This window comes from Pezoporus occidentalis, unplaced genomic scaffold (genome assembly GCF_034315485.1).
Source record: "Pezoporus occidentalis ecotype Australia unplaced genomic scaffold, CSIRO_AGI_Poc_V1 ctg61, whole genome shotgun sequence".
In the NCBI taxonomy this organism is placed as follows: domain Eukaryota; kingdom Metazoa; phylum Chordata; class Aves; order Psittaciformes; family Psittacidae; genus Pezoporus; species Pezoporus occidentalis.
In genome coordinates this window covers 710,008-722,345 of record NW_026915955.1, presented here as the reverse complement: position 1 = coordinate 722,345, position 12,338 = coordinate 710,008, and the positions used below count along the sequence as shown (strand labels likewise).

Below are 12,338 nucleotides of genomic sequence, written 5' to 3'. Positions count from 1 at the left end.
CCCGTATGAAGACAGGCTGAGGAAGTTGGGGCTGTTCATCCTGGAGAAGAGAAGGCTGCGTGGAGACCTCACAGCAGCCTCTCAGTATCTGAAGGGGGCCTACAAGGATGCTAGAGAGGGACTCTTCATCAGGGACTGTAGTAATAGGACAAGGGGTAATGGGTTAAAACTTAAACAGGGGAAGTTTAGGTTAGATATAAGGAAGAAGTTCTTTCATGTTAGGGTGGTGAGGCACTGGAATGGGTTGCCCAAGGAAGCTGTGAATGCTCCATCCCTGGCAGTGTTCAAGGCCAGGCTGGACAGAGTCTTGGGTGACAATGGTTTAGTGTGAGGTGTCCCTGCCCATGGCAGGGGGCTTGGAACTAATGATCTTAAGGTCCTTTCCAACCCTAATCATTCTGTGATTCTATGAATCATAATAGAGATATTTAGAGATTAGCATCTCTCCATCTTGGGTAGTATGTCAGGAAAAGAATTTACAATGTATAGAAAATAGAATTCACCGATAATAAAGATGACAAAGGATTCAACATATGCTTTAAAAGAGTACGTTCATAAGTAGGTATATTTGCCATGTAAAATAATGATTAGTTTTACTTGCTTGTGAAAATAATATCTCTAATATTAAAAGATACACTAACAAGTCTCCTCTTCTGCCAAAGGTTGTAGAACATCCTAATCAAATGATGCAAATTTTTAAGATGCAATGTGTTTTGTGTTTGCAGGATGATAGGTAAGTATGGGAAAGGAAAATTATAGGGCATGCCTGCATTTGAAAGATAGATTAACACTGACTGGGAATTTTAAAGCACTAAGAACTGTTTCTGAATAAGCCCATATGTGAATGCTCTTATTTTGGAATAAGAGCGCTTTGTTCCTGTTCAGCTTGACCCACTTTCCAAATTTAATTAGGAACAGGTTTATGTGTAAGAAAGCCTTTTGTTTGTTCTCTTGATTAAAGCAGTGAAGTTCAGTATCTAGGGTTTCGGATTCAAAACAGCCTAAACAATTAAAAATAAAATAAAATAAACAAGCTATGGAAACAGTGCCTAGGTATTAAAATGCAATTGTGACATTTTTACTGTTTCCTTAAATAAGTGATTTCAAAGGTAAAAGGTTTTTTAAAAAGTTTTCAGTCAGAACCTTCGTTCACCTGTAATTCATAGGCTGTGGATGGTTACTCAGAAATCTTTAAGACAATCTGCCCTTTGCAAAACACGAAGTTACAGCAGAGGTTTTTAAAAGTATGTGCCAAAGTGTCAACTGTAGTATCTCAGCACTTCAGAAATTGTGCTATTTACCTAAAGTAAACCTATGCAGTCTAGAGAAGACAAGAGAAGCTTACTCTTCCAGTACTCACAGCTGACTCAAATCCAGGTGAACAGAATCTGTGATGCCAACTCAAGCTGTCAAACTCAGTACTGTGCCAACTACATATACCCAGATACCTGCTCAGAATGCAAGTGGTGTGAATCCACTCTCACATGGAAAATACAGTGTAGGCAGGTTTAGAAATGCAAAAAATTAGAAGCCTAACTTCAGGTGTCTGTAAGTATGTCTAGCAAGTGTAAGTATGTATGCCTGACTGGCATAGGCCTGGTACCATCGCTCTGGCCACATAATCTTGATTTAGTGATGCTTGTGTAGAAATTAGTACATCACTAAACACTACAGCATCAGTCTAGAGATGTTTATTAAGCTTCATTAAGCATTGTCATCTCCATCTGATGCCAAATGCTCCTTGTTGGTTCCACAGCATAAGCATGCTGGGTACCTTACAACAAAGTAATATCAGATAGTTTACATTGTGAGTGGGTAACATGATTAATCTTACAATGGAAAGATGAGGAATGTTCATGCAAGATGAAAGGCAGTGTAAAAAAGTTATTTCTTACACATTGTGCAGCTGTTTATTACTAGCTGTAAATGGCAAATATTGGCACTGTTCTGCCTACAGTGGCTCTATTCTAAAATACTTTGGTAAATTTTCAAGCTGTGGGGAAGGGGGATTAAGTGCGATGCTGGACTGTCCCCAACAGGATTGTTAACAAATAAGGGTCCACATGCAGACTCAGATGTACTTCTCTAGGAAGAAATGGAAACTCTCCACTTACGTAACAAAGCAATGTGTTTTGAATTCTGTGCTATACCCTCCCAGAAAGTTCTCTGTACTCCATGAGTGACACCCTCCAACTGTTCGTACCCAAGAGATCTTTCTAACTGTCCTATAAACAGAGTGGGGTTTCAGATTTCTCTTCTGTCATTAAAGCTTAATTCAGATCATAAATGCTTGGTCTTCATTTGAAAAACAGAAGATCACATACTCTGTATTCACAAGGTACTGTAATGGTCCTTTCTGATGTGTTTAAGAACAGATTAAAACTTCAAGTAATTTGGCAGGCTACTGTTTTAGCTTGTGGTTGATGTTATCTTACTCTTACATTCTATTGCTTCCATAAGAAACAGCCCATTGCTGCTTTCTAGAAAACAAGAAATAACACTATATGCCACATTAGCGATGCTTCTTCAAAATCTTTTGCATTTTACCTTGAAATTATTTCCTCTGAAAAGAAACCACTTTTACAAATATTAGGGGCTTCTAAAATAGTTTTGTAGAGTCTAGAATAAGAAAACTACTAAAAATGAAATACAGATAAACACAAGCAACAGCTTAGCTAGGAACATTTTAAGAATAAAAAGTAGTTATCTTTTACTGATCTATTCAGTGAAAGAATATTATATATTTAATTTATCCTGGGCTGCATCAAAAGGAGCGTGACCAGCAGGTCAAAGGAGGTGATCCTGCCCCTCTGCTCTGCTCTTGTGAGACCTCACCTGGAGTATTGTGTGCAGTTCTGGTGTCCTCAACATAAAAAGGACATGGAACTGTTGGAACAAGTCCAGAGGAGGGCCACGAGGATGATCAGGGGACTGGAGCACCTCCCGTATGAAGACAGGCTGAGGAAGTTGGGGCTGTTCAGCCTGGAGAAGAGAAGGCTGCGTGGAGACCTCATAGCAGCCTTCCAGTATCTGAAGGTGGCCTATAGGGATGCTGGAGAGGGACTCTTCATTAGAGACTGTAGTGACAGGACAAGGGGTAATGGGTTAAAACTTAAACAGGGGAAGTTTAGGTTAGATATAAGGAAGAAGTTCTTTCATGTTAGGGTGGTGAGGCATTGGAATGGGTTGCCCAGGGAGGTTGTGAATGCTCCATCCCTGGCAGTGTTCAAGACCAGGTTGGACGAGGCCTTGGGTGATATGAATTAGCATAAGGTGTCCCTGCCCACGGCAGGGGGGTTGGAACTAGATGATCTTAAGGTCCTTTCCAATCCTAACTATTCTATGATTCTATGATTCTATTTCTCTCCTCCTAGGTGGTCTGTTTACTTTCTGCAATTAATTCATTAACATATCTTGAAAATAGTCGTTTACGTATTTTCAATGTATTTTTAATATATTACATTTATGAATAAGTTCGTTGTTTGGACACCAAAGTCTACTTGGAGAAAAATGTCTTTAAAGCAGAAATACTTAACATACAAAAAATCTGCCGGACACTATTAAATTGCATTTTATAGCATACAATGTTATTTTGTGAGAAATCAATTCTGCTTTTTTTATATACTCAACCAAATTTTCAGTCATGAATTACATTCTTACTTATGTCAAATATGGTTTTGTGCTTTCTTGTCAGATTTACTTCATTAGTTTTATCCCACTTTCTGCACATATTTTGACAGTAATTAGTGGAAAATCTCATTTTTACCTATTTTCAGCTACTGATAACAGCTCTGGCATGAAAACACACCACTGCTTCAAATACCTTTTTATTTAAAAATAAAGACAAACAGCCTTTTGGATAGAATTACACTATGGTATTTTTTTAAGAAAACTGCAAAAATTACTCTGTACAATAAAGCAAATACTACATACCTCATAATGATAGAATCATGAATCACAGAAAGTGATGAGAAGTTTTTACTTTCTTTCAGTACTGGGAAATGAATGATTGAATTCTAAACCTCACGTTCATGTATTTGAAGCTCCCTGTCACTTTCTAATGAAAAGTTTGTTACACATTTGCCAACATTAAAACTCAGACTCAAGGACATTAGAATTTGCCCTCAAAACAATGAAATATTATTTTGAAATTAAAATTTCCACTTTCAAACCATACTTACATTGGTTATTTCCCTCTCAATCAGCTTGTTCTCCTTAACCACACACTGAATGTATAAATATAGCTTTTAAGGTATAACTGGCATTACAAAATTTATATAAAATGTAATCTCATTATGAAAAATACTATACCAATAGTCAATTTTTCAATATCAGAAAATTACCAAATACAGAAGAAACTACTCAGTGTAGTGATACAAGATACTAGAGCGTAAAAGAACATCCCTTAAGTTTTAATGTAAGACTAGTGAAAAGAAACGAATTGGGGACCACTCTGTTATCAGTAGTGAATGGAAAATATTTAATGTGTGTAACAAACCATTGGATCACCACTTTCTATTCACTGTCCTTAAAAATCCTGGCTTTTACGTTAATACCTAAAGTGTCTGCGTTTCCTCGCCATGTTTAAAAGAATCATTTTTGTAAGTTATACCTCATGACTCTTCTAAGAAATAGTGTTTTAGGGAAAGACTTTTCTGATTAGCACGCATTACCTGTTGCTTTCTATGTAGGCAGAGTTATTAAGCATACTGCATGCACAAAATTGCAGCAGCTGTGGATAAGCTCAACACAAACAGTGAATTAATTAATAATTTTGAATGTTAAGAGACAGCCCCTGGGAAGCCGCCCAAGACATTTTTATCCAAAAGCTGTATGACTGCTATATTATTAATTAAAATTTGGGAAAAGTGCCAAAGATATGCAAGAAACTAAAGAGCAGTTACTCACAACCTAATAGAGTGGAGAAAGTAGAAGCTAGCCTACAAACAGACTATCAAGGAAAGAAGAATTAAGAAGTGAAAGAAAGAGACGTAAGGGCATTCTGAAATTACAGAAAAAGAAGAAAAACAGACATACAAAATCAAGGAATGATTAATTATTTTAGAAGCGAGTTACTGTCATGAATAAAATCAATCACATTTAGGTCAAACTATGTAGACAGAGAAGCAGAACAGTATCTAAAGGAGAGAGATGATAGTCTTTCTCTTCATTTAAGCCAGTGCCACTTTAAAAAGATTTCAGACAAACTGGGCAAACTTCATATTGCAGACTGTATTTGAACTCTCTTCTTCCATGATGCTGGAGACAAAATATTATTGTATTTTTTTGCTTGACACCATAAGTGTATTTTTAAAAAAAGAGCAAATCAAGGGCTTTTGATGATCTACCCAACTATCATTTGGTTTCCAATTCTTTTCAGTTTTCTATTTCTTCTCAGTTTTTATTTTGAATTCACAGACAGATGTTATCATATCTATTTTCTGTTTCAGGTATAGATGACTCTTTTCTTCTGTTCTTCTTTCTTCCATAATTCTTTCTTCTCTGTGGGTATCCCCCAAACCTATTGCTGACAAACTTATCTTCAGTCTGGAGAGCTCTTATACAAGGCACCAGAAGAAGCATCTTTCTTTGTGACACTGGTGTTGAGCAGCTGCCTGGCTAACATTGTAAAATGTAAATGTGGAAGCATAAACTGCCCCATCAAAATCTAACTCAAGGTTATTAAAGTTTAAGTAACTTGAGAGGTTACTTAAATTATTCAAATAGCCTACCAGCATCAATGTGCAAGAATAAATTTTGTTTGCAACATGTTCCATTCATGACATTACCTCCCAACTCTCTCTTTTAATTGAACATTTGCATCTTTAAATACATATATAAAAAAATCAGCTAGCAAGCTAATTAATGAATATTAACAACTGTTCAAGTAGTGCATCTTAGACTCACATCTTGCCTATGTCTGACACACTCTTTTTCTGATGGGATGAATGACTTTCTGTAGGTCTCCCATTTCAGGGAGACTGCAGAAGGTACCTTGATGACAAGGTCAGACTGGACCCAGAACTTGTACGTACTACTTGCACTGAAATGTAAATCAGCCCAGTAGTGCTCTGCTACTTACAAAGGCATCTATTTGAGGCATTACTTGAGCAGCTAGGAACATTATCTTTTACCATATTATTGAACTTTTATCCAGATAAAATCAGTATTTGTAGTCTGATATTTCAGTTTCCATGTTGCTACTGCTAGTTTGCAATGGTTAAGGGAAACTGTAACAGCACTTTAACCTTCACCTGGGCAGATATTCCAGATAAACGGGTTCTGGCTGTGCAGAAATTAAGACTAACCTGCTAGGATGATATCCACCAAGGAACAGACTTCTTGAAGTTTTTCTACCTCAGAGATAGCAGAGGGGAAGTCTGATGTATAAACTTCTTACTAGCCACTCAGGAGAACCTTATCACAGTTTACAAGCTGAATACAACTTGCCATATCATAACTTTAATGTGTATTTAATCTTATTTTACAATACATTATTATAAACAAATTTTCTTAATACAAGTCTATTAAAATCTTCATGAATGGATTCTGAAAATATTTAAGTGAGAGACATAATGCTAAAGGTATATTTAACATAAGAAGATTTACATAATGCTCCCTTTGATGGTCAGAGGGTCTACTGAACATCTTTACCATGATTTAAAGCTCAACTCATGCCAGCATTCACTGCTCTTCCTTGGGATGTAAGGTGACATACAAAAGCTGCTATGAGGTAGGCGGTCTGAAGAAGGACACTTTGTTGGCTTACTATTTTGTCTGCTTTAAAGAATAAACTGAACTCCACTTTGAGGATGAAGCTTCCACATTATTGTCACTGTCACGTCAAATTTTACCTCCTGATCACATACCCTGTGTGGCTGGCATGCAGATGCAGGGAATCTTCTAGTGCAGCTGTCTCTAAGCTCTGCTGAAGACAGTGCATGCTGCTCTGTAATATACTGTCAAAGCCTGTTTACCTGCTGTGCATATTGCTGCAGGTCAGCAGGTGCTTCACCTCTGCTTTTATTCATGCAAATCTCTTATGCTTCCCGTAACTTTAAACATGTTTTTTAAAATGTGCAGCTACCAAGCTATGTATGAAGCCACTTATTAGCAATTCTTTGTCATGTATCAATTTCTGTTTCTACCCTTAGTTCTGATCTGAGATATTTTCATCTTCTTAGATGCAAGTCTGGCCCAAACTCTTGCTAAAAAAAAAAACCACCCAACTAAATACTGTTTTTGTATTTTCTATGCACTTCAAGGAAACAAGATAACTGCTTGAGTAAATGTACAGGCAGAAAGAACCAGAACTGAATACGGTGTTTTGTCTGTATTTCGGATGTATTAATAGAACTGCATTAACTCCCTCCTGTGTTAACTTTAAGGTCCTGGCTACCTGTAGTTACTAAATTAAATTTTAAAATCAGTTTTTCAAATTTCATTAAAATATAATTTCTTTTTAACTGAAATTAAAAAATAAGTAATTCAAACTTTGTTCCAATATAGCTATTACCCTTCTCCTACTGGTGTTAGATAGATATATATTAGCATGCACAAATCCAGAAAATTAAATGCACATATCTGGGCAAGACGCACCTATGTCCATATAGGACTGAGGAAAGTGGTGTCCTGGTGTCTCTCATGACAAGTGGAGATAATAAAGCTACACTTTCTTAATGTGGTGTCAGTGAAGAACATCCATTTCAATCCTATGGCTAGAGAAAGACAGATGTAGTACTTGTGTGAAAATAATTCTAAGGACAATTCTGTTAGGACTGTGAAAATGACAGTTCCCTTAACAGGACTGAGTTAAAGCCAAACAAACATCTGATTGTTGCTTTGAATACCAGTTGATTGACTGCTGTTATAAGCCATTTAATGGGACTCATATTCAAAAGACAGCTGAAAGACTGTCTGTCTCATTTTAGCATTCTGAGACATCAGTAACAAGACAAGTTCAAGAATAAGGATTTAAACAAATGTTTTGAAAAAACATTGTCAGTATCTACCAAACACAGCACTAATCAGCTTTTATTTAAATGAGTTGTTTACCAAATTCCTTAATCAGATACATATTCCAAAATATTCTTATATATATTTGTGAACAGTGGAGCCTCAATTTCACCTAAAAGAGAAATTTCATACCACATTATATAATCTTGTAATTTCCCTTTCTTTAAACATTTGGATGCACGTAACTAATATCTGAATGTACAAACATGAACAGAAGACATTAGTTATATACACAAATATAAACATGAGACATGCATAACAAGGTCATAAATATGACAATATATTTAGATAGATACATATAAATATATCTCACTTTGGTTTGGACTGGTCTGGATTTTGCAATAGTGTTGACACTAAACAAATATGCTACACCTTTTTTAAATCTGTACTGCTTTTGATTTGTTTTGTAACAGTCTACCTCAGCTAAATAAAGGTGGCCCACACAAAAGCATGAATAGCAACTGGCATTTTCAAGTGCCTAAGGTGTTTAAAGTGTTGTATAAGTATCTAATCACAAGTCCTCAAAACAGTCCTCAAGGCGCGTGAGCACTTCCACCAGCAATACTGCAGCACACGAAAATGAGTTACCTCAAGGCAGAAACCAAATCATCACCAAAGCCCTACATGGACACCGGGAAGCAGCACCAACTTTGTCTCCACAATGGTGTTTTATAGCATTAAGAATGAAATTATTCAGACTTGCAAAATAGCTGAAAAACAGCAGGTGAGGCACCAAGTTATAAATTGGTTATACAAAGTATAACCAGGTAAAACCTGCTTATTAATCAGGCAGATTTTTTAAATTTCTTTCCTATAATTAAAGGATCCATACAAGAACAGATGTTCTCTTTTTCTTAAGTAGGTCACAGTTAAGACTTCGCTTTATTAAGATTTATGAAGACTGTCCATATTCTTGTTGAGATGGAGCTATTGCTCATTGAAAACACACCAAATACAGTTTTGTTCTATTTCTAAAGAAAAAAAAACAAAGTTAAGTCTTCACATGAACTTTTTGTATGTATTTCAGTATCTCATTGTCTTCCAACACCATTACATTCAACCTTTGACATGACTGCAGAAAAAAATTATCCCCAAAACATAACACCCAAGCTGTACCAATATAAAGAATTAAAAATACAAACTGACCACCAAAACCATGACCTGTTCCTGGCTATAAATCTTGTCTTTTAAGACTCACCTCTAACATGAAATATATAAAGAATGAGCCTAATTAGGACAAGTGAAAAAAGCAATTAATACAAAAACTCTTGCATTTTGCTGTATTGCTACTATTACATCTTCCCATGTTGTCTGATTTCTTAAAAATCTGCAGGTATAGGAGTGGCATTTGTAAAGATATTCCAAACACATTACACAATAGATTTCTAGATTCAAAGGGGCGACTGCATTTAAGAAAAAGTCCTCAACATTCTCGTTATTCCACTTAGCATTTTAACTCATGTTCTTATTATGATCAATAGCAGCCCCAAGATCCACTACCAGCTAAGTGGGAACTAACCATCACAGAGGCATTTATTGTACAAGCCATTTTGCCATAGTCTCTCAGTCCACAGACCTCCCATGTTTACCACCTGAAGTTCCAGCTATACACAACTTGTGACGGAAATGAATATTAATCATAGGGGTGTGAAGCTTCTGTTCAAATAAAGCAGTAGGACACAACTGTGATTTCTAGCATTGTACTGATCTAGGCAAGGTGTCTGTACAATATTTAAAGTCCTGATGGGATGCTGAATGGGTCTTATGAAATCTGTTGTATCACTGAAATCTCTCTGTACATGAATATAGTCCAAGTAAGGTCACATCTCTGCCAAGTCAGAGACATTTCACCTAGCATTAATCATCTTTAATTATGGCATCTAATCCAACTTAGTCACACAGGCTGCCTTCATAGTAAACAGAGAGATGAGCAGCTCCGGAAAATGATCCATCTAACTTACCTTAAACACTCATTTTAGAATGAGAAATGGAAATGGATTCTGGAGATGGATAGCTGAACATAAACTTTAGCTGTCAGCAAGAAGCAGTGCAGAGTGTCCCTGGAGGGCCAGGGTTGAAGGACAGACTTCTGTCAGACTGTATGGGTATTATTACAAGAATCGCCTAACACAGACTTCAGAAAAAAAATGGCTTTTCAGGCATACAACTTAGAGACATAATGATATAAGAAAAAATTAAGATGTACTTACCAAAAACAATAGAGGACTCACAGTAGTAGTAACCATTTGGTTGCTTTTTTTTCAACATGGAGCAAAGATCTAAGCGATGCAGGATTTCATTTCCAAAATAATGGCTTTTAAAATCTTCATACAGGCTTGGGTCAATTTTTTTCACCTTTAAATAGCAACATAAAATTCAAGTAGGCATTTGACTAGAAAACTGAGTTTTCGTATTTAATTCCTATAGTTTTCATTTTAACCAGAGGCATAGGTAAGATGGAAAACTACCTCAAGAAGCAAAATAATACTGAAACAATAATGTGTCAAATCTTATGTTTAAGTACTGTCCACCGTAGAATTAACAATATGAAATGAAAGTGTCATTCTACCTCCTTTCTACCCCTCCCTCCTCAGTCCTGTAGGAAACAAATTTTCTGCTTTAACTTCCAATGGACCATGTAACTGGAAATTATTCTTGCTGTCATCACTGGACATGCGACCAGAAGGAAGAATCTCAAATGCTTGTGAAGGCCATTTTTCTGGGTCTTTAAAATCACCAAGCAGGATAAATACAACCAAAATGTGATTGTATTTAACTTGCACTAGACTTTATCTCAACAAATCTAAAAATATACAGTGATTTATAATATCAGTATAATTATGTAGTTTTGTATATATGAAGTGGAACATAATAAATATTCTATTAAGCTGTTTTCGGTAAACCTAACTTCAGTATTTATTTTAAGAGTGTAGGGCTCCTTCTTCCATCATATTTTCATTAAAAATACATGATCTCTGTAGAAATTAAGCATTTTCTCCTTCAATCTACTTCACAGTAATGCTGTTTGCTTTTTAAAGACTTACTACATGCTACGGGATGTTAGGAGTGACCACTGCCTCCAGCAGCTCCAGCCCAGGCTGTGTCAAACTACTGCACCCATCAGTCCCATTTTACACAGGACCAGCCCCTTTTACAGACAGTTCTGTCCACTCCTCATTTGTTCCTCCCCATCCCCTTCCCCTGTACATGCCACATCCATTTGCAAGTACCCTGAATCCTCAACTTTACATCCCCAACAGCTGCAAAGTCCTGTTTTGCCTGTGATTTACTGACAGTCCATCAGCGTGACTGATGAGGTCTGTTTCTTGGTTTTGTGCTGTTTGACAGGGTTTTGTCTCTCTATTTTGTTTATGGCTTCCCCTTCACCCTTACTGTCTTATTTGATAAGGTCCGCAACCAGACAACCCGACAGTAATAAACATCCCCACACTCCACATGCTCTCATCAGTCCATGTAGCAGACCAGCTCTGGCTCTTGTTATTGCCTCCCTCATTGTATGTCGGTCAGGTTTGTGTCACTATATATGCTGTTTAAGGTCTCCTCCTTTTCTTATTATCCCCTCCTGCACTTAAAAGGTCCTTTGCCAGTCACCCTAAAGGGTACAGATGCTGTCTCCTTCCTCATACCCTTACACTATATCCTGTGTGGGAGGAACAGAATACCTAGCAAGGCCACAGTTCTGGATTTCCGAAGGGCCAACTTTGGCCTCTTCAATCAATTGCTAAGGGAAGTCTCATGGGAAAGGGTACTAGGTGGTAAAGGGGCTCAAGATAGTTGGTCAGCATTCAAGCACCACTTCCTCCAAGCTCAGGATCAGAGTATCCCAATGGGTAGGAAGTCAAGTAGGGGAGCCAGGAGACCAGCATGGTTAAACAAGGAACTGCTGGGCAAACTCATGCAGAAAAAGAGAATCTATGGATTATGGAAGGAGGGGCTGGCCACTTGGGAGGAATATAGGACAGTTGTTAGAGGATGTAGGGAGGCAATTAGGACAGCTAAGGCCTCCTTGGAACTTAATCTGGCATGTCAGGTTAAGGACAATAGAAAGGGCTTCTTCAAATACATACCGGATAAAACTAACACAAGAGGCAATATAGGCCCGCTGCTGAATGAGGTGGGTCCCCTGGAGACAGAGGATATAAAGAAGGCAGAGGTGCTGAATGCCTTCTTTGCCTCTGTCTTTATTCCTGCAGACTCTCCCCGGGGGACCCAGATTCCTATAGCCCCGAAAGGAGTCAGGTTAAAGGAGGAGTATGCTTTGGTGGATGAGGATTGGGTTAGGGATCAGTTAAGCAATCTGG

General features: G+C 37.3%; 1 protein-coding gene across 4 annotated transcripts in view; it reads right to left on the bottom strand.

Annotated features, from left to right (window-relative positions):
* Nucleotides 1–12,338, bottom strand: part of AKAP7 (A-kinase anchoring protein 7) — an 89,832-nt gene that overhangs the window by 38,542 nt on the left and 38,952 nt on the right. For 2 of the 4 annotated variants that reach the window (XM_062639572.1, XM_062639571.1), the window contains exon 7: nucleotides 10,227–10,371. In XM_062639572.1, coding sequence (XP_062495556.1) covers nucleotides 10,227–10,371 — 145 coding nt within the window. Of the gene's footprint in view, nucleotides 1–1,345; nucleotides 1,449–8,813; nucleotides 10,151–10,226; nucleotides 10,372–12,338 lie in introns of those variants that run through there. The other 2 variants (XR_009968671.1, XM_062639573.1) reach the window with 2 other exon arrangements.